The sequence below is a fragment of the Globicephala melas genome, chromosome 3 (assembly GCF_963455315.2).
Source record: "Globicephala melas chromosome 3, mGloMel1.2, whole genome shotgun sequence".
NCBI classification, from domain to species: domain Eukaryota; kingdom Metazoa; phylum Chordata; class Mammalia; order Artiodactyla; family Delphinidae; genus Globicephala; species Globicephala melas.
Window position 1 is genome coordinate 125777112 of NC_083316.1, and position 21982 is coordinate 125799093.

A 21982-nucleotide genomic window follows, 5' to 3' on the forward strand; every position below is an offset into this window, starting at 1 on the left:
TGGCCATTGCTCATCCCCTGTGGCCTCCAGGTCTTCTTCTGTGAACTTCTCAGAGCTCTTGCTCTCCTTCTAGAGAAGACTCTTACCTCAGAGGAGCTGAGCCAGCTGCAGGAGCTGCTGTGCAATGGCTATTGGGCTTTTGAGTGCCTCACTGTCCGAGACTACAATGACATGATCTGTGGCATCTGTGGTGTGGCCCCCAAAGTGGAAGTTGCCCAGAGGAGTGAAGAAAACGTGCTGGCACTAAAGAGTGTGGAGGTAAGTGCCTCTTGGTCACCACAGGTGACCTTTAGAAATGTCTGCACACTTTGGCAGCCACCTTCCTACATGGTGTTTCCAGGAGCAGATGGCTCTAGTTCTTTCCTGGGTGAGGTGAGTAGCTTTTTCTTGCCAGTTCCCAGGCTTTCATCTAAGGCAGGCCAGGCGGAATGGAGGCACCTGTTACTTATTCAACAACAGATTTATTAAACGTGAACTCTAGGTGCACTTTTCAGGCATTTGGGAAATGGCAGTTAAACTCACGGAGTTTTTGAGCTCATGGAGCTCACTTTCTGATTTGGGGAGACAGGACACAAACATTAATAATTGTGTATATTATATTAAAATACTATTAATATATATTATGTGTAATACATTAATTTAAAGTAACAATAACAGTAAGGCAGGGTAAGGAAGAGAGCAGTATTGTGGGAAGAAGGGGCTCCTGCTTTATAGAGGGTAGTCGGGGAAGTCCTGTCTGACACAAGGGCATTTGAGTAGAGCCTTCTGAAGCCCGTGTAGTTTTCAGTGGGAGGAATATTCCAGGCAGAGGGAGCAGCAAGAATGGGATCTGAAGAGGGTTTGCTGGGCGTGGTTGAGGAACAGAAAGGTGGCCGATGTGGCTGGCTCTGTGAGCAGGGTGTAGAGTGGTTGGATATGTGAGGTTCAAGAGGCTATGGGTGGCCCGGGCCATTGTAAGGACTTCCACTGAGTGAGATGGAGAGCCCGTGAAGGGTTTTGAGGAAGAGTGGACTGATCTGACTTAGGTTCTTAACTAAAAAATGTTCACACAAAGATAACACCAAACTCAGATGGCTTTATACATTAATTCTAACAACTATCCAAGGAATAAGATTCCAGTCGTAGAAGAATAGCAGAAGTGGATATAAGTCATTGTGTAAGACCATATAACTGAAAACAAAACCATACATTCAATATAAGCTGAAAATTTGGGCTGATAGTACTCATGAATATAGATGTCAGAGTTCTGAATAAGATAATTGCAGAACAAATCTAACAGTGAGTAAAATAAAGTCATGACTAAGCTTATCCCAGGAAGGCAAGATTGTTTCAACATTAGAAAATATACTAATGTAATTCAGTACTTAGCAGTTTAAAGGAGAAAACCCATATGATTATTTCACTGGATGTCTAAAAAAGGCTTTCTTTTTTATTCAGCGCCCATTATGATAAAACTCTTCACAAACCAAGACTAATAGGGAAAATTATTTAACCTGGTACAGGGAATTTTTCAAAAATTCCATAGGTGAACTCTTTCCCATCATCATGCTGAGAGGTCTGTGTGCCTGCATAGGTGTGGAGTGCCCCGTGAGCATGCTAGTAGTAGCTTTCCATGTCTGAACTCTACCACAGTGACTCTGTAAGCACTGGACCTGCAGCTCACTTGTTTGCCACCGGGGGTGGTACAGGACCTCTGGAGAAAAGCTCTGGTGTATTTTGACACGGCCAGCTGAGCATATGAGGGATTTAATGCATATTCCTCTTTCTCTTCCCAATTAAAAAAATAAGTACATACGGTGATCAAATAGTTCTGTTTTGAGGGTGGTGGTGTATAATGAGATATATGAAAACAAGCATAATGCTACTGGAGCCTTCGAAGTGTTCCCTGTAGGTAAAATGAACTGTAAAAAAAATTTGCTTTTGTGTGTTATCTCACAAAGAGGCTGTTTCTAGACTCATTCAAATCTGCTTGTCTAATGGAAATATTAATAGTGCAGCTGTGATTTATTGAGCATTTTATTACATATACCAAGTTCTTACTCTGTACTCAGTGCATTACTTTCTGGCTGACTTCTCAACCCTGTGATATTTTTGTAGATGAAGGGGGCTTGCCCAAGCTCATCCAGTCAGGAAGGGGTGGAGCTGGGATTTGACCTTGGTCTGGCTCCCTCACTCCAGAATCTGAGCTCATAAGCACCACCATGCTCACCAGTACCTCCTGGGACCCTGAGCTCTGGTTTTTTTTTTTTTTTTGCGGTACGCGGGCCTCTCACTGTTGTGGCCTCTCCCGTTTCGGAGCACAGGCTCTGGACGCGCAGGCTCAGTGGCCATGGCTCACGGGCCCAGCCGCTCCGCGGCATGTGGGATCCTCCCAGACAGGGTCACGAACCTGTGTCCCCTGCATCAGCAGGTGGACTCTCAACCACTGTGCCACCAGGGAAGCCCCTGAGCTCTGTTTTTTTACACACATCTGGTCACAGGCTTTTGGCTCTTGGCTCTCTAGAATAGACAGAAGCCCGCCTCCCTGCAAAAACTCACATATCCTAGTCCTGCCTGATACCCGCCTTGTTCTGATCAAGGCTCACTCCTCACTGAATGAAGTAGCATTCCCTTCACTTTCCATATGCTTGTCTCTTCTCTTCTTTGTTTCTGGGTGTTTCTTTCTAGAGACCAGGACTTTTTCTCCCTTTTGTGTGTGGAGTGCAGAGTTGGGTAGTGCGTACGAGGAGAGCAGGCTGGGGGTGTTCTAAAGTCAGTGAAATAAAACAAAGGTATTGAACAAAACAAACGTCCATGAGGAGATTGTAGGGTTGGGCACGCCTCTTGGGGACTGGTAGAGGAGGACCCTCTGGACTGATAAGAGACGTCTCTATGTGGAGCAATGGTTCTCAGACTTTGTGGGCATAAGAATTACATTGGGCAATGATTTGCAAACTTTAGTGTGAGAGGCTTGCTGGGGCCCACCCCCAGGGTTTCTGATTCAGTGGGTCTGGAGTGGGCTGAGTATTTGCATGTCTAACAAGTTCCCAGGTGCTGCTCATGCCACAGGTCCACGCTTTGAGAACCACTCACCTAGGGAATCTTTTAAAAATGCAGCCTTAGGGATTTAGTTCATACAGATGGAGGTGCAGCCTGGATATCAGCATTGCTGAGTATCGCAAATGATTCTGATGAGGTAATAGGATCAGGGTCTCACTCTGAGGGCTGCATAAGAGTGCTTACAAGAAGAAAAATTGAGTAGCGCAGTGCTAAATGTCTACAGTAGGTCAGTACATGCTGCATGTAGAGGAGATAGCCATGTGCTGGCATGGTCTGGGAGGACCTTCGGGAGGAGGTGAGGGATCAACAGGGCCTTGCAAGTGGGTGGAGTGCCACTAAGTTTTATTCTGATGATTCCTGCCAGCCAGGCATAAGGATTAAGGGCTTGGGCTTTGGAACAAATCTTTGTTCCCGTTCTCGTTCAGACTGCCCCTCGCTCCAGTGCTCTCACCTCAGGCACCCTCAGGCTTGTATAGTAGTAGTTAGTTAGTCGGTGTCTGGCACATGACAGGCAGTGGTAGCTGCCCTCTCCTGGCGAGGCAGGGAAGAGGACATGAATAAAGGCATAGACGCAGAAGGGACTTAGGTCTTGGGGAGTGCTGTGGTGTGGGAGAAAGGAATGAGGCCAAGGAGCAGTTTGGCACTAAGATGTTAGATTCGGGGGTGTCCCGGCAGTGAGTGGATGTCTGACTCCTTCCCCCTGCTCAGCCTGTATGGAGAAGGTAGGCTGTTGTGTTGCTGATGTTCTGTGGCTCCTACAGTTTGACCTTTTTGTCCTGACCTTTTAGTTCACCTGGCCTGACTTCTTGGCCTCTAGTGAGGTAAATGTGGAGGACTTTTGGGCCACGATGGAGACAGAAGTGATTGAGCAGGTGGCCTTCCCCGCCAGCATCCCTATCACCAAGTTTGATGCCTCTGTTATTGCCCCCTTCTTCCCACCACTGATGAGAGGAGCTGTGGTCGTCAACACTGAGAAAGACAAAAACCTGGATGTGCAGCCAGTACCTGGTAAGGCCACCTGGTAGCTGGGGTCAGGGAAGGGTCCCATCGCGTATGGAACATTGTCCATGGCAAGACAGCATGTATGGTTGAGGGGGCCAGGCCCACCTGGAGGGCTCTTTCTGGAAAGATAATGACAACCTGTGACAAAATCCCCTGGAGATGAAAGTCATGTGCAGAGTGTTGAAGAGCTGCCAGCCACATTGTATAGGACTGACCCACATAGCCCACTGTCAGCCTTCTGGGATGCCCTACACCGAACAGTGGGAACCCTCTGAAAAAATGCTGATGGTAGGGCTCCAGCCCCAAAGATTCTCACTGAGAGATGTAGGGGGAGGCAGGGAGTCTGCCTTCTAAACAGCTCTTTCACATGGTTTTTTAGATGCTCTGTGCTTACACGTTGAGAAGCCCTGGGCTAGCTCTTTTGAGGGCGTCAGTTTCTGACAACTTGGGTTTGATTCCCAGCTATGCTCCTCAGTGACCATGTGACCTCCACCAAATCCCTTCATTGCCCCGAGCCTCTGTTGCTTCATTTACAAAGAGGGCATGACATTGCTACCCACCACCTAGGTGGTTGTGAAGATTAAGTGAGCTAATACAGTTAGAGTGATGGCCTACTTTTTTTTTTAACTGCAACTCAGAGTAAGCAATAGGTTCTACATCATGACTCAGCGTGATGGTCATATAAGTAACACGTCTGTGTATATCTGTAACTAAAACAACTTTCATAAAGCAGTACTTTCCCTTACCAAATGCAACATGCTTGATTTTCTATTCTATTTCATTTTGAAAATCCTGGATATGATCTGCTAAATTGATTTTATAAGTAAGGCCCCTGCATAGTTCTGTTGATCAGGTTCAGGAACATAGTGTATAAAGAGCATTTTTAAAATGAGAGCTATTACTGTTCCTCATGTTGCTGCAGTTGTGTTAAGAATCTGAGATCATGGTTCTGGAAAAACTTAAAAGGTTAAAAGCTGACCCATTTCAGGGTTCTTTGCATGGGTGCTCTGCAGGGTATCTCCCCTAGATGTTCAAAGGCAGAAAGCTGGCTCTCAGAGACTTCGGGTATCTGTAGAAGCTTAAGACCTGCCTTGAGTGCCCCTCTCCCAGCCCCCAGGGCAGTGCTCAGGGCAAAGCCTGCTCGACTGTGGACCAGGCCCCCTTGTTCCCATCCTCGTGCATGAGGGACTCCGCAGGTGGAGCCACCATGAGGACCTCAGGTGGCTGGCAGTAGCGCCCTCCCATTAGCACGACGTCTCTTGCAGGCAATGGCGGTGCCTTGGTACGGCTGCTCCAGGAGGGCACCTGCAAGCTTGAGGAGATCGGCTCCTACAGCGAGGAGGAGCTGCACTGCCTGCTGAGGCAGTGTGGCATCCCCTTCGGGGCAGAAGACTCCAGGGTGAGTCTCGGGGCAGCGCTGGAGGTAGGGACTTTGGGAGCAGACTGGTGGGCCATTTTTCTGGGCAGGGATATGAATACCCGTGACTGGGCACTTGTGTTGGACACAGAGTGCTGGTGGGCAGGGAGGCCTGGGAGATAGCCAGCAGCCAGATTGTGACATGCACGCAAGGCCTTCCCATCCAGGCAGTTCCTCTGTTGAGGTAGTGGGTCCAGACTCAGGTTCAGGAATCCAGGCTCTCCTGCTAACTGTGTGTGGCCTCGGATAAGCTGCCTTACACATCTGAGCCTCATTTTCCTTATTTGCAAAGTGGAAATAACCAAAATACCAACCTCATGAAGTTTGCAGTGTCTAGTTATCACCTATCCAGGCTCTTAGAAAACAAGCGCCATGGCGTCCATAGAGAAGGATGTGGAGGGGTGTGTGTATTTTATCCATACATTGTGTACTTCCCTTCATACTAATGTGCTCTTGAAAATCTTATGCTTCAAGTTCAGACCCAAATGTTGGCTCCTCCTTGACACTTTCCCTGCCCTGTAAAAAAATAGAGAGAACCCAGGCCTCAGAGTCTGGCAGCTTGATCAGTCTGGCTGGCTTACAGGGCCTCAGCGTCCCCATATGTACCTAAAGGACATTGGGCTGGTGAGGCTCCAAGGCCCAATCTGGCCTTAACAGTTTATCCATTTGCTTTGAGTGAGCATTTGGTGCTGTGTACCAAGCCTGGTCGCTTAGCATTCACTGCTGTGTTTAATCTTGTCCTTGTGCTCTAGGACCAGCTCTGCTTCTCCTTGTTGGCCCTCTACGAATCTGTTCAGAATGGAGCCAGAGCTCGACAGCCCCCACCTCATCTCACAGGGGGTAAAATCTACAAGATGTGCCCCCATCAGGTAGGAGGATAAGGAGGAAGAACTCAGGGCGCAGTTGTCCACGTCAGCTGCCCACACAGAGGATCTGCTTGATCCAGCTCATCCTGGAGCTGGTACTTAGGTCACTGGGCAGCTGTGGAATAGCTCCTGTGGGTCACCACCAGTGAGTGTTAGGCACCCTACCGTACGCTGGCCCCTGCCTCAGCTGTTGAGGGTACAAAGGTGAGCAGCGAAGATGTCATTCCTCCCTGGGTGACCTCATATTGAGAGACAAAGTCACCATGGCTTGTGGCACCAGCTCTGCAGGAACTAGACAAGGACCAGAGATAGAAAGTAGCGGAGAGGGACCTGCTGTCTGTGGGGCAGCCAGAGGAGGCTGAGAGCCCCATGTAAAGCTTAGGAAGGGATGTGACCACTATGTCCTGAGCGGGGAGGGGTCCCCGGAGGCCAGTTCATGTAGAGCTTTGGAGGCAAGAGTAACAGTTTGGGTTTTCTTCTGAGAGTGATGAGAGAGGCCCATTGGATGGTTTGAATGGGAAATGGTCTGATTTGGGTTCTAAGAAGATCACTCCTTAGGCCCGTAGAGAGCATGCACAGGGTAGGCGCCAGGATAGCACTGGGAAGGTTGTGCCCTGTGTGACACAGTCGTCCCAATCCCGGTAGAAAACCCCCTGAACAGTGCTAAATGGGGAAGACGGCTTCGCAGAGCCTCCACTTCACCGAGTGGGGCAGGGCGACTAGCTGTCAAAAGACAGTCAGGTCGTCAACTCCTTCAACAACCCCTGGCAGGTCAGAGCCTGCTCAGAGCCTTGTGTTCATGTGACTGGGGTTCATCTCAGGAGAAGCACTTGACAACACAGGGATGTGAGAGCTATAGGTCTCGGGGCTGTTGTGGGCCAGTGGTATTACTTGGAGGCGATAGCCAGGACTGGTAGGTGTGAAGGTAGGGAGGTAGAGGCAGAATTCTCCAGTGGACACACAGCTGCCCAGCAGTGGAGTGGTATTTGGGGGATTTGAGGAAGGCTATACCTTCATCAGGGGGTCTCATCTGGACAGCACCATCAGGGTCTGCTCAAAATACAGATGCTTAGACTCCACCTTCAGTGGCTAATCGTGTAGATTTGGAGTGGGACCCAGGAACTTCCTCCTAGCTGCTGGTGCCATGCAGCTTGGGAACCACTGGACTAGCTGGTGTTTGGTGGGGTGATGGGGAGGGTGGGGTTTGGAGGTGATGCCTTGGTGGGTGGGGATGGGGGGGATCTCTCAGCCTCATTGGATGCTCCCAGCTCTTCTCCCAGGATGCTCCCAGCTCTTCTCCCAGGCTGCAGTGAGCTGGCGACTTCATTTAGGGCCAGAAGTAGGAGGGAAGCAGAATGTCACGGGCTCTGGCAGGATGGCGTGACCTCAGTCATAAAACCTGATTGTCCGTCTTCCTGGGAGGAAGCGAGTGGACCTGACTCGGTCTGTCAGCAGATTGGCTTCTTCACCCTGTGCTATACTCCATCTCCCCACCAGGTGGTGTGTGGCTCTAAGTATCTCGTGCGGGGCGAGAGTGCCCTCGACCATGTGGACCTGCTCGTCTCCTCCCGCCATTGGCCTCCTGTGTATGTGGTCGACATGGCCACACCAGTGGCCCTGTGTGCTGACCTCTGCTACCCGGAGCTGACCAACCAGATGTGGGGGAGGAATCAGGGCTGTTTCTCCAGCCCCACGGAGCCGCCTGTGGTGAGTTCCCTTCTGAGGAACTGGGACGCATCCCCCTGGTTCGTTGGGAAGACCTTCTGCGAACCATCCACCACCTTTTTTCTCCACCAGTGTTTTGTCTCAGTGCTCTGGAACCAGCATTTACTCCACAAATTTTTACTGACCCACCCCATGCGTGTGTGTGAGGCCACAGCATGTCATTTAGGGTGCCCAGGGTGACCCCAGGTATCTTGGGGTCAAAGGGGTCACCTTGCAGTTAAGCCTAGAAAATTGCCACCTTTGAGGACACTGTGCATGCTGACATACTAACATGCTGACATACTAACATGCTGACATACTGAAGGCCCAGACCAGCCCTGTTTTGGCTTTGACCGAATATGCTGTGTGGCACTCCTTGTGTTGTGATCTAGAGACACAGTGGCTTAGAAAATGCTGACCATGTCAACCCCTTTCCTCTAATTAAAAGGGGGAAGTAAGGGCCCGAGGTGAAAATGGACCTGTCGAGTGTCACACAGCAGATGAATGGCAGAGCCCTGGTCTCTGTCTTGGTGCACTGTATCAGGCTGTGGTTCTTAGCACGGGCACATGCCCTTGGCTAGAAGAAACGTTAGGACTGGTAATAGGAAGGGGCCATCATTGTCCTCACTGGCCTTTGCCTTAGTCCATGGGGCTCACTGGGTTTGTAAGGTTGGTGTGAGGCATCTGAGCCTCTTCCTGTTCCCCTGCAGCCCCAGCCTGATTGCTTAGGCAGATATAAATATTAGCTCAGGTAATCCAGCATCTGCTCTGGGAGGTGGCCACTGTTACTGTCCCCATTCTCACATGAGGAAACGGAGGCACAGGGGAGGAGGAAAGGGGGACTTGCCCCGGGAAACGTGTTATGTGGTGACGGTAGGATTTAAACAGAGCTGGCTCACCCACAGCTTGGACCTTAATCTTCCCTCACGTCACAGTGGCTTATCATCTCCCTTGTAGAGCGTGTCCTGCCCAGAACTCTTGGACCAGCATTATACGGTGGATATGTCGGAGGCTGAGCACTCTGTCCAGCACCCGGTCACCAAGACTGCCACACGGCGCATCGTCCATGCAGGCATACAGCCCAGTCCTGGCGACCCCAGTGCTGGGCACCACTCCTTGGCCCTGTGTCCTGAGTTGGCGCCCTACGCAGCCATCCTGTCCTCCTTTGCAGACAGCAAACCAAACAGCGTCCGCCAGCGGCCCATTGCCTTTGACAATGCCACCCACTATTACCTCTACAACCGCCTCATGGACTTCCTCACCAGTCGCGAGATTGTCAACCGGCAGATCCATGACATTGTGCAGAGCTGCCAGCCTGGCGAGGTGGTCATCCGAGACACCCTGTACCGCCTCGGGGTTGCTCAGATCAAGACAGAGACGGAGGAGGACGCTGAGGAAGAGGAGGTGGCCACAGCTGCAGAGTAAGCCGGGCTCTTGTGCAGGGACCGCACCATCTCTCTCAAGCCATAGTAAGGCCCTTGCCCGAGGCAGATCCATCCAGGGGACCAGCTTCTGATGCTGGGACTGACCAAAGAGCTTCCATTTCCTGAGCACGGTGGAGCCCAGGGTCCTTGGTTCTCAACCTTCTGGGGGTCGGGACGGGCACCAGGACACTCTTTGGGTGGCACCATATGTTCAGTAAAGGGGCAGGGAGGCTGAGAGAAGGCAGGTAGCTGCTGGCTTCCCAGGGGCGCCTGTGGGTGGGGGTGGAGGTCCTGGGTGGGCCAAGGCTGCTGAGGTTTCCCTTCCCACCCAGGGACACCGTTTCCAGCCCCTGCGGCCTGTTGCCTTTGACTCGGGGCCTTGGGGGCTTCATTAGCTCCAGGGGTCCTTCTCCCAGAGGAGGAATGCATTCCCTCTGCACCCACATCTGGGGGCAGCTGAGAAAGGGTGAGCCACAACTCTCTTCCAGGCCTAGCCTCCCTGCCCCAAGCTTTGAGGAAGAGGAGCCCCTTCCTCCTTTCCTGGTCACTGCTGCTGCAGCCTGCATCCTCTCTGGACCCTCGTCACAGAGGGGGTGTGGCCCGTGAGCATGATATAACCTGGGGGCAGTAGGAAAAACTCCCTTCTGTGAAGGGTAAGCAGACCGGGCCGTAAGGAAACAGCAGGACTGGCTCAAGTGCCCAAAGTTTGCTTAGGGCACGGGAATTGGCCGTGTTATTTAATTTATTGAGAGGAGTGGAATAGGTGGCTTTTTTCCCCTCCCTCTTCCCCGACCAGAATAAAGTTTATTAAATTATATGGTTTGGGTGCAACAAGAGTCCATTCCAGCCTCATTGTATGCAGCTCAGTGGGGTTGGGCACTCACCGCGGAAGGATGGACGGAGGTCCCCGGGAATCCGCATGGCACAAAGACCAGAGGCCAGCTGTGTTAATGCTGTTAGTTTAATGCTGACAGAGACATCCCACAGCGTGACTGTTAGTTATGATGAGTCAACCTGGAGCGTGTGCTGCTTGCTTGGTGTGGCCAGCCACACGGGGCCCCTGCCTTCCAGCTCAGAATGGCGGGGCGGGGCCGGACAGAGCACCCCAACCTTTAGCTGCCACCTGGCTCATTGCAGCAATACCAGACCTAGGGTGGGTGGGGCCGTGGAGAGAAGGCTTAGAGGGCAGAGAGGGACAATTAGATTCTTACAGAGGAGTCACCCTGCTCCAAGGGCCTGAACCAAGTGCAGCCCTGAGCACCGGCCTGCTCTCCTTGATCCACTCAGCAGGTGTTCTTCCATTCGGCCAAGGGCCAGGGAGCCTTGTTTTTTCCTCAAGGTTTGGGCAGCTCCTGGGGACTTCAGTCACAAAACCAGTCCATTTCCCTTGAAACAGGAGGGAAGGAGGGGAGGAAGCGGGAACAGGCTAAGAGTGAGCTGGGTATTCTCCCAGTTGGCATAGCACACACGAGGCCACAGCATTGAGAACTGGCGGGGGCGGGGCTGAGCCCCAGCCCCTGACTGGCAGTGATGGCCCAGGCCCTGGGAGTGGGGTTCTCTCCAACCTCCTGTAGCTCCCACATTCCTGAGTTTCAGGGCTGGGCTGTTGAGGGAAATGACCAAGGGCACAGTCTGTGCTCTCCCCATGGTGCCCCATCCATGGAGGAGGGGAGCAAGTACATCCCTGTGATCACCTCCTCAGCAGAACTGGTAGTTGTTGGGTTGCAGCAGGGGCTGGGCAACGTCCCCCTGCTCACAGCAGCCCAGGTGCTCGCTGGAGCTCTCCTCCTCCGGCTCACTGCTGCTGCTTGGTAGGTTGCTGTAGTCCTGGGTGGGGGGGTGTCAGGGGATGGTCAGAACTGATCAGTCAGGCCCAGCTTTAACCAGCCACCCACCCTGAGCCTGGCACCACTCACCTGCTCTCTTCTATCCACTAGAACCTGCTCCTGAAGGAGGGAGCAGATTTGCTGGAAGGTGGGTCTGCGGGTCGGCTCCAGGGCCCAGCAGGCCTGCATGATGCTGTATCTGAGGCAGGACAGAAGCTACTTGTGGGCCTGGGACTCATCATGTCTGTGCATGCACGCACGCACACACACTACAGGGTCCTGCCCCGCAGAGGTCCCAAAACCAAGTCAGAAGTGAGCTTTGCACAAGGCCAGTGCGAAGTCCTTGGTGTGCATTATCTAATCTTTCCAGTAACCCCGGGAAAAGGGGCTTTTTGTCAAAATGGGCGTGGTAACTGAGGAGGAAAAAAGCTCAGAGATGCTCCTTTGCCCAAGCTCCTAGGATGAAGAAGGGGCACTCCTGCTGCCTGCAGGTAGGTTTAAGAGGCCAGTTGATGGTAGGACTTAAGTGGCTGAGGAGCTAGCTGGCTGAGTGCATCCACCTTGGCAGTAAGCGCCTGGGTGGCATATAGGGAGCAGCCGTGGAGAGACAGTGGCTGGAGAAAGATGCAGTGGGTGAGATGGGCCAGCGAGTGTGGGGGAAGGCTGTGGTGAGGGCAGGGAGCCAGTGAGGAGCCTGGGGTGGGCTGGCTGGCGTGAGGCAGTTAAGAGGCTGCAGCGGCTGGCTGGCTATGCTGAGGGAGAGGCTGGCCGCCACCACAGAGCTCCAGGACAGGGAAGGAAAGAGAGAGCCCTCTTGAGGTCATAGCAACAGAGTCTGAGTTAAACATTCATCATCCGTCTTAGGGCCGGCCCCAGCTGAGAGCCCTCTTTGAGAATGTCCCCCGTGCTACCTGGGAAACCAGTGGAAACCCTGAAGTTGATAAAAAGGGGTCTTAGTCCACTGTGGGCAAGTGGAAGCCTGACCCTGGAACGTTGTGGACAGGAAAGACAGGCCACACACCTTCCCATCCACTTCCAACAAATCCTGGGGTATTCTTCCTCCCTGGGGTCCTTCACTTACATGTTCTTTGGGGCAAACGCAGGCTGGGCCATTTGGTATCCGTCCTTCACCAGTTTATAGAACTTGCTGTTCACCAGGATGCCAGGGTAGGGGTTCAGGCCTGCAAAGGACAGGATCATGGAAAAGACCATATTCAGTGCTCACCGTCACCTTCCCCCACACATCTTGGCAGGGCTGGCTGTGCAGGGTCCCAGCTGGACTGCGATAATAGAACAGCAGCTCCGCTTAACAAGTGTTTACTATATGCCGGGCACTGCAAACGGCTTAGGCTTCTAGGACGTTGAAAGTCTTCAGCCAGGCCTCATCACACCCACAAAATCCCAGCACAAGCTTTGGAATAAGAGCTTGGTAGAGGAGTACATTGAAGGGCTTAGCCCAACTTCCTGTGCCTACTGCTCCAGAAATAGGAGCTGTATCTTCAAAGACATGCATGTTTCAGAGAGTGAGGGCAAACAGCATTCTAGGAAACAGCAACTGCACAAGCAGACAGGTGAGGACACCGCCTGGAGGGAGTGCCTGTCGAGGTAGAGGGTGTGCCCCGCCCACTCCGGAGCTGCAACGCTTGGTTTTAAGATACTTCGCCCATCCCTGCACTCTTAGCAGCCCTTGCTCTGCCCTGACCACCAAGTGTCCTGGACTAGCATCCTCCACGAGGTGTAGGACACCATGGGTAACCAAGCACCAGTCAGCCCTACGCTGAGCCTGCACTGCGCCAGCGGCTTACCAAGTGAGAAGATCTCCCAGAGGAGGATGCCGTAGGACCAGACGTCGCTCTGAACTGTGTAGACGCAGTCGAAGATGCTCTCTGGGGCCATCCACTTCACGGGCAGGCGGGCCTGGCACAGCAGACCCCAGTCACCTTGCACCCTGGGTCACCACCCCTCCCCGGCCTGGCCCAGCCTTCCCAGCACTCACGTTGCCCTTGACGATGTAGTTGGAGTCATTCATGATGTCCCTAGCCAGACCAAAGTCCCCAATCTTGGCCACATGGCCACTGGTCAGCAGCACGTTTCTGGCTGCCACGTCCCGGTGGATGCACTGAGGGAAAGCACTGTAGGGTTAGTCTTGACCCCCCCGCTACCTGAGCCCAGGGTGCAGGAGGAACAGCCAGGACCCCACCCAGAAGGCTTGGGGTCCTCCTCGAGGAAGTGGGCATCAGTTTTGGTCCTGTACCCTGGATCCTCTCCCTACCTTCTACCAAGACCCAGGTCTAGGAAAATTTAATGTGGGCATACAGTCAGTGTTGAGAAACCATCATGACTCTGGCCCTGCGTGGCAGGAGCTGCCTCAGAGCTAGATGGTCTGCACGGGCCCAGGAGCAGTGAGCCCTGGGGCTCCTAACAGGAGCAGGAGCTGCCACCCTCAGGGCCCTGCCGTTCCAGGCCCTTCCCTAAACATCTGCACACGTTGTAACCCAATTCCACCTTCATGCCATTCTACGATTGTGCCCGTTTCTATAGGTGTAGAAACCTAGGCTCAGAGAGGTTCAGCAGTTGCTCAAAGCCACACAGCAAGCGGCAGAGCCAGCATTCAGGCTCTAGACTCCCAGGCCTGTGTTGTAAGGAGGACGGCCCCCTTCACACACTCCCTTTTCTCCCCCTTGTCCTCACCCATCCAGCCTCACGGGGTGTTGGCTGCCCCTGCCACCCCCCCGCCCCCCACACCCCGGGTGACCACACATCATAGGGACCTGTTTTCTGACTCACGTTCTTGGAAGCGAGGAATGCCATGCCCTGGGCCACCTGGCTGGAAAAGTGGAGCAGGTCACGCAGCTCCAGCAGCCGCCCGTTCTCCTTGTCCAGGTCTGGTGTGGGGAGAGGTGTCAGGGCGGCCTCCCCACCTCAACCCAAGCAGCCCCTCTCGTCTCCCTCAGCCCTGATACCTCCTCCGCACCTTGCTCAGAGAATGAATCATTTGATGAAGAAGTGGAGACAGGCCTCATCTCCACATAGGTGTCCACACCCTGGCTGGAGAAGCCGCTGTCCCTGCATAGGAGAGGGGACCGCGGGCTGATCAGTGCCTGTCACCGCACTGCCCAGCTCAGGCCTCTCCCAGCCACTCAGCAGAGAAAGGAAGGGACCTCAGGGTCAACTTGAACTTCCCTTTCTGACACCTCCTTTCATCAGTGACCTCTGCTTGGCCATCCAGTGAGGGAGCTTACAACCTGTTCTCTCTTTGGGCAGCTCTACCTGTTAGAAAGTTCTCCACCGTTCCTAATGTTAATCTGCCCCCGGGCTATTCCTCCTCCTGGTCCTCGCTCTGCCCTCCAGAAGCATCTCCCTCTTCTCTGGAACAGCCCAGCAGGGCTTCGAGCATATTCCAGGGCCCCTTCTTTGAGCCCTCTTGTCTACATCACGGCTCTCCCTTCTGGCTGCACATTAAAATCACCCAGGGAGTTCCAGATACTCAGACCATCGAACCAAAGACTTCAGAAACTCCAGGGGTAAAACCCAGTCATTCCCACTTACACGTTAATCCAGGCAACTCCCGTGTGTAGCCAGAGTTGAGGACTGGTCTAGAGCAGTGCCTCTTAAACTTATCCACGTGCATGTGAATCACCTGGGGAATCTTATTTAAATGCAGATTCTGACTCCGCAGGTTTGGGTAGGCCTGAGATTGTACATTCCTAACAGCTCTCAGAAGCCTGTGAGCCTGTGCTTCGGGTGGCTGTTCAGGTTGAGAAGCACTGCTCCACACTGAATAGCCACCACTGCGTCTAATATTCCAACTAGATAGGAGTCAGGACCTCTCAGCTGCTCCCTCTGTGATACAGCTGTGCACCTTGACGATGTCCTTGCTCTCGTGTTCCCAGAAAAACAACCTAGTGCTTTATTTATGGTTTGACCATTAAACTATCCACTCCCTTGGTCTAGAAAGTGTACTTCTATTAAGGTAACCTGGGATCTCATTAGTAGGACTGGTTCACATGCCGTTTGCCCTTGAAATCACCCGACTCGGAATCCTTTCCCCATCTGTAGATTTGAAGATGGAAGCTAATACTTGACTTCAGTTCTCATTTTGAGTTGCTCTGGCCTGAGTTTCTAGCCTGCTGAGGCCCAGCGTGAGCCACCCACTCAAAAGGGTGTCAGAAAATCAGAGAAAATCCTGCCAGCCCCCATACTCGAGGTCACTGGGTGGAGTGAAATGGCCTCCTTCCCCTTTTGCCTCCCCTGGTTTGGTAGCTGACATTGGTAGGATAGGAGCCCAGTGTATATATACCCTTGTTCTGACCCAGCAGCCTGGCCCTGAAGCCTCACAAGCCCCGAGTCCAAGACTCCCAGGAGATCAGTGTAGCTCAGGTGAGCACTGGACAAGGAGTCAACAGAGCAGAATCCAGCCAGGCTCCGCCTCTGCCCTTGACTCATGTGTGACACAAAGGCCACTTCTTTTCTCTGGTTCCCCAATGTGGCTCTGTCTGTCTGCCTCTGGGTGGCTTCCAGGAATCACAGCATTACAGAACGAGAGAGCAGAGAGACCCTGAGGGGTTCAACCCCTGATGGCTGGGGGGGAAGCCGAGGCCCAAGTGGACCAGGGACCTGGCCACAGCTATGCTGTTTTGCCCCTGCTCATTCAACGCCCGAAAGACTCTATCCCACTTCTGCATGGCTACTCAAAAGTGGAATGGGTGCCCTCCAGCCCCCGACAGCACATGCTGTGGGAGAAACAGGGCCATTATCCCCAAGATTTGCCCATCGCTGGCGAGGGCCCCAGACGGATCTTGGTTGATCTTTTACGTATGATAAGATAATGATCTCATTAATGCCCATCTCCACCAGACGATGAGCGGCCCATCTTTGCCCTCAATACTCCCAGAACATAGTAGGGGCTCAAATATTTGTTGGATGATGGGAATAAATAGGAGGAAAACTGAGTTGCCCACATGATATGGGTGGCTACTCCGCACAGCACAAACGGGAAGGCGAGGGCCACGCAAGCCACCCAACCCGGAGCTGACTTCGGGGACAGACATGGGGGCCCCACCTCCCAGTCCTGGCCTCCTTCCTGTCTTTCACCAGGATACTACCTGCGGATGTATTTCTTTTCCAAGTGGATGTTCTTGTAGCCGGTGCCTGCCTTGGGGTCCTGGCCTGGATTCAGGCTGGGTCCCAGCATGGCCTCAGCCTTCCTTCGCAGAAAGTTGAGCAGGTCGCCATAGCAGCAGTACTCGGTGATGACCAGGACAGGACCTAGAGCAGCCAAGAGTGGGGTCAGTGCACCCCTAACACACCACCCCATGTGGACAGGAACATGGGGCGGGGGCAATAAGAACCTGGACTGGAACTCAGGAGCCCCGGGTTCTAATCCTGCCTGTCTATAAGCAGCCCTCCCTGCTTTCTGGGTGACCTCAGTGACCCAACTGTCTAAAGCAGAGGAACCTCCAAAAAACTGTAGCTGAATAATTCTTTCTTCGAAGGAAATCTGTGACAGTTCCACACAAGTCAAAGCTGCTAGAGGAGAAGAGACTGGAGCGGACTGAGAGTCCCAACAGGCCCTGGGGCACTTCTGTGGGCCCTGTGGTGAGTGTCCAAGCCTCTTTGAGTGGGGGCTTCCTAAAAGGTAGATTTGAAGGGCTTCACTCCAGACCCATAGCGTCAGACTCCCTGGAGCAGGGCCCAGGCATCTGCACTCTTTTCTCCTTTTCCAGGTGACTCTGATGCCCACCCATGTCTGAGAGCCACTGATCAGATCTCACAGAACTGCCTGTCATCCATAAGCAGCTTCTGACCAGCCCAGGCATCTGGCCTAGGAATTCAAGGGTTGCTGAGACAGGGATCCCACCTTCACTTTGTGGAGACGGGAAGGGGAGGATGGAGTGAGGTAGCCCTGGGACCCTCAGACACCCAAGAGGCCCCACCACGATGGGCCCCTTACCTCCGTGGGTACAGGCTCCCAGAAGGTTGACTATGTTCTCGTGCTGGCCCAGGTGGCTCATGATCTTCAGTTCCGACATGAGGGCCTCCTTCTCGTCAGCGTGAGCCGTGGCTGGGAGATGGGGCCACAGGTCCCACAGAGAAAGGGCAGGACACGGAGAGCCATGCACACAGACGCCCAGGGGAGCAAAGCAGAGGGGACCCAGAGCCCCAAAGCAATCAGAAGCCGAAAGAGGCAGGAGAAATGAGGACACACGATGGGAGTTACGGGGAGAGAGAGAGGACAGATGGCCTGTTACTGAGCTGATTGTGGGCGGCAGGAGACCAACCTGTGGCCAGGCCATAGGCCAGGATGGCCTCTGTGCACCAGAGCCCCTTTGAGGCTCAGGCAGAAGCCCTTCCACACCCAGGAGTTAGAGGGAGCCAGGAGCTCACAAAGGAAGCGGAGAGTCCTCACCCCCGATCCCAGGCTCTGTTCCACAGGCCCTGACAGGCCAAAAATGTGGGTGATGCCCTTGTGACGACAGAACAGACCCTCCCTTGGCAGATACCACCTCCTACCCGCTGCCCCAAAGCTGCTTCCTGTACTCACACTTCAGCATCTTCACAGCCACCTTCAGAACAGCATCTTCCTTGCCCAGACCAAAGGCCGTGGCCTCTACCACCTTCCCAAAGGCACCTGCTCCAAGGGTTTTACCTGCCACACACAAAGCCTGCTGAGGTCCCGGGGCACCTAAGGGCCCACAGGCTCCCTGCCACCCACGCTGGGCCTGTGACAGGAGGGCGTGTTGGGTGCTGAGACCCTGGCTCACCAAACTGCAGGTTGTTCCGGGGGAACTCCCACTTCTCGTTGTAGGGCAGCTGGGTTGGGTCGATGAAGGTGTAGCTGTTGCCCCCGTAGCTCTCAATGATCTTCCAGCGCACCTGGTACTTGGGCTTCTGCAGAGGGAGAGGGAGGAGGCATGGGTCAGCTGGGCCTGGCAGGTGGATCTTGGACATCATCCCGACCCGGGAGGACAGGGGCTGGGCAGTCCCACCGCACAGCGGGAGGAGGTCGGTGTGGCCTGCGACGTGGTGAGAGGGGCTGTGTCATCTCATGCCCATGGCACCGAGAGCCCCATCCCTGCCTGGCTTGGCCTTACCATGGGACCGTCCATTCTCCAAGCCTCAGTTTCCCTACCTGTGTATTGAAAGATTTGGACAGGACCACCTCTGAGGGTTTTGACAGCTCTGATAAGGTAGTAATTCCTGAGCCAGGAGGGAGGGTGGAACTGTAGATCCATCCATCCATCCGTCCATCCTCCCATCCAATTATTACTTGTTTGTTTTATTTTCACTTGTGGTAAGAACAAAATTTACCATCCCAACCAGTTTTGAGTATACCGTTCAGTAGTGTTATAGACAGTCCCACTGTTGTGCAACCAACCTCCAGAACTCTTTTCATCTTGAAAAGCTGCAAGTCTGTACTCACTAAACAACAACTCCCTGTTCCCCCCTCCCCCGAGCCCCCAGCCACTTATCTCATGCATCTGACTGTTCCAGGTACCTTATTTAACTGGAATCATGCAGGATCTGTCCCTTTGTAACTGGCTTATCTCAATTTGCATGATGTCTTCAAGGTTCATCCATGTTGTTGCCTATGTCAGCATTTCCTGCCTTTTTAAGGCTGAATATTATCCCATCCAAATATTTCACCGAGTACCTGTTTGTTTCAGGCATCGTTGATTCAGAGTTTGACAAAACAAGAGTCCCTGTCCCCTGGAGTTTGCATTCTAGTTGCTAAGACGGACAATCAACTCAGATACATATGTAGGAAATTTTCGAATAGCGCTATGGAGATAAGAAAGCAAAGTAATAGGACAGAGAGCGCCGGGGACAACCGAACACAAGTCAGGGAGGGCCCCTGAGGAGGCGAGAGGGAGCTGGCCACGTGAGCAGCAGGGGAAGCACTTCGCGGGTGCAGGGAGTGGAGGCCTGGGGGTGGGAAAGGTCTGGGCGAGTCTAAGGGACTGGAAGGTGCCGTGTGGCTGGAGGGGAGCGGGGGGCGGTTCTGGAGGCAGGAAAGTCTTGAGGGCTGCAATCAGCAAGTGAGTTCTCTAAGCGCAAGGGGAACCCTTTGAGGCTCGATGCAGGCGAGCGATGCATCCGACTCTACATTGCTCAAGGACCAACAGAGAGAGACCCCACGTACAAGACAGCGGGCGTCTGGAGGACCTGCATTCCCCTCAGGCTCTCCACGCTGTTCCAACCAGCCAGCTGGCGGCAGAGCATAAGCAGAGGAGGAGCGGCTGCCTCTCTCTTTCCTGCCCCTGGTGGCAGCTGCATGGGGGCATCATGCCAGGGGTACCCATGAGAAGTGCTGATGGCAGACAGAGTTTAGGTGGAAAGTGGAAGCTGGGCTGGGGCGGTGGAGGACACTGAGGCCTCGGGTCAGCAGTCCAGCTCGCTTTCCGGTCAGTTGTGGGGGACAGGGACCAGCTGGGCTGTGCTTAGCAGCTGGGCTCCTACATGGGGCACCCAACTCGGGCAGGGGGAGCTAAAGTGGGTGCTGGGGAGGAGGGTGACAAGTCTCACCAGGTTAAGGGAAAAGACTCCAGATAGCCATAGGGAAGGACTTCCGGATGGTAGTTCGGGGGGAAAGACTGCAGTTAGACATGAGGAAGAATTTCCAGGTCCTGATTCAGGACGAGAGACTAGTGGTGAACCTAAGGACATCCATGTTACAGTTTCAGCAGATAGTCTGAAACGGGACAGGAAGAGGACTTCTGGAGTGTCAGAGGATTCAAACCCTGTGTGTGGCTGCCTTCCCAACACAAAGGATGGACACAGAACCGGGAGGGATTCCTTGACCTTGCCTGGCCACTTCCATCTCCAGGAGCCACTGTGGTGATGGCTGGTTTTTCCCCCCCTGCCACTTCTCCTTCCTCTGGCCCCGCAGCTGGGCCTGAGTCAGCCCCTCCCCAGCCCACCGCGAGCTGGCTATCTGGCTGGAACTTCAGCGCTCTCTCTGAATCCCAGACCTGATACCTGGAGGACGACGCAGCTCTCCCACGCCTGCCTCAGGCATCCCCACCCCTCTTCCTGGAAAGCAGACACTAGCTCTCAGCCTCTGCTATCCCTAGACAGGGCTTCTGTGTAACTCCCGGGGGCTTCTACCCAGAGGGGCCTCTCCTCTGAAGGAGAACCCTAATGGGGAGGCCAGGATGGGCAGCCTCGGAGTATAATGCTATCAGCGAGCGTCTCCCGAGCACTTCCTGTGAGTGGGCGCTGGGCTCCAACTCAACGTGCGTCATCTCACTTAATGCTCACAACAGGCCCAGGCCACTTCCCCTTGGTGACCGAGGTAGGCATGGAATCATCAAAGTCCCCACAACTCCCCATCCAGTCCTGCTGTTTTGGGTGGGCGGATGTTTTCTGTCTCAGGAAGGGGGACATCTGAACAGTTTCCACTGGAAATCTTGGGGACCCTCCTGTGCTTCCCCCACATACCTCCCAATCCCCAGAGCTCAGTTCCAACCCCCAGAATTCCAGCCTCTCCAGTGGCTTCCCCGTCTCCTCCTGTCCTCCCCATCACCATCATCCTTTCTTCCCCATGTCCTTCCTCCTTCCAGCCTGCTGACTTCTGCCCTTTTCTCTCCCCCCTTGGCCCCCCTTGTGGTCTCTCTGGGGGCCAGAAAGGCGATGAGTCAGCCCTGAGACAGAAGCAACCCTTCCCTCAAGTGGGGCCACCCCTCCCCTCAGGCCTGAGTAGTGAGGACAAGCCAGGCTGAGTCCCCAGTGAAGGGACAAGACTCAGAACCCTGTGGAGCAAAGCAGAGGACACTTGGACAACAAGCCCTGAGGTAGGGCATGGTCATCTTGACCCCTGGGATGCCCTCCTTCTCTTGGCCTTGAGTCAGCTCACGGGCCAGTTCAGTTTCTTAAATGGGATAAGAGGTGACTGGAGTACATGTTCCAAAAATGGTCCCGTGAAGAGAACGTAAGGTGTCCCCAAACCACGGCTGGCCAAGGGGGCTGGGCGGCCCAAGGCAGAAAGGGCTGGAGGGGAACTGGGCCCTTCTCTAGAATCTCTGCAGGGCTGAGGAGGCAGCTCTGTGGGGACGGAGAGGCTGTTTTCAGCTCCATATAAGGAAGAACTTTGCAACAGAGCTGCGCAGAGAAGGAATGGGAGGCCACAACAATGAGTGAAGTCCTGTCCCCGGAGGCGGGCGGAGTTGGATGGATCTGGGTCTGAATCCTGCCTTGCCAGGCTCTAGGACTCTAGGAAAATTGGTGTCTCTAAGCCTCTGTCTCTCCATCTGTGAAATGGTGTTGATAATGGCAGCCCCCGCACCAGACTGTGCTGAAGGTTCACCGAGGTGACGGCGTGTAGAGGACTGAGCAGGGTGCTGGGCACGGACAGGGCTCTGAATGGATGCTACACACCCTGGACCCAGGAGGAAGTTGGCTGGGGAACTCAAGATAGCTCATGCATCTTGGGATTGGAGGGCAGTCTGGCCCATCCAAGATTCAGACCCAGATCCACACAACTCCCAACCCTTGGCTCTTAAACTAGACCATCAGGCTCTTGGCATGTCACGGGAGGAGGCTGTAAAGGTCACCCACCCGACCATGAACAGGTGGGGAAAATGAGGCCCAGAGCGGGCAGTCCACCCGCCAAGGTTGCATGAAGCCCAAACAGGGCAGTCACCCAGCCATGGTCTCATGGCAAACCAGTGTCCGAGCAGGACCCAGATCCCTGAAGACTTGACC

General features: G+C 53.9%; 2 protein-coding genes across 7 annotated transcripts in view; one reads left to right on the forward strand and one right to left on the reverse strand.

Annotated features, from left to right (window-relative positions):
* Window positions 1–10269, forward strand: part of HMGXB3 (HMG-box containing 3) — a 58503-nt gene extending 48234 nt beyond the window's left edge. For 4 of the 5 annotated variants that reach the window (XM_030834058.3, XM_030834050.3, XM_060296439.2 and 1 more), the window contains 6 exons: window positions 74–258; window positions 3828–4047; window positions 5307–5440; window positions 6211–6327; window positions 7822–8031; window positions 8986–10269. In XM_030834058.3, coding sequence (XP_030689918.2) covers window positions 74–258; window positions 3828–4047; window positions 5307–5440; window positions 6211–6327; window positions 7822–8031; window positions 8986–9453 — 1334 coding nt within the window. In that variant the 3' untranslated portion in view covers window positions 9454–10269. The remainder of the gene's footprint in view (window positions 1–73; window positions 259–3827; window positions 4048–5306; window positions 5441–6210; window positions 6328–7821; window positions 8032–8985) is intronic. The other variant, XM_070045210.1, reaches the window with a different exon arrangement.
* A 128-nt stretch (window positions 10270–10397) lies between these two features.
* CSF1R (colony stimulating factor 1 receptor) overlaps window positions 10398–21982 on the reverse strand; it is a 30342-nt gene continuing 18757 nt past the window's right edge. For both annotated transcript variants that reach the window (XM_060296440.1, XM_030834062.3), the window contains 11 exons: window positions 18043–18169; window positions 17823–17927; window positions 17232–17342; window positions 16384–16546; window positions 14253–14344; window positions 14066–14163; window positions 13275–13397; window positions 13084–13195; window positions 12360–12459; window positions 11369–11477; window positions 10398–11279 (listed from right to left, as the gene is read on the reverse strand). In XM_060296440.1, coding sequence (XP_060152423.1) covers window positions 11151–11279; window positions 11369–11477; window positions 12360–12459; window positions 13084–13195; window positions 13275–13397; window positions 14066–14163; window positions 14253–14344; window positions 16384–16546; window positions 17232–17342; window positions 17823–17927; window positions 18043–18169 — 1269 coding nt within the window. In that variant the 3' untranslated portion in view covers window positions 10398–11150. The remainder of the gene's footprint in view (window positions 11280–11368; window positions 11478–12359; window positions 12460–13083; window positions 13196–13274; window positions 13398–14065; window positions 14164–14252; window positions 14345–16383; window positions 16547–17231; window positions 17343–17822; window positions 17928–18042; window positions 18170–21982) is intronic.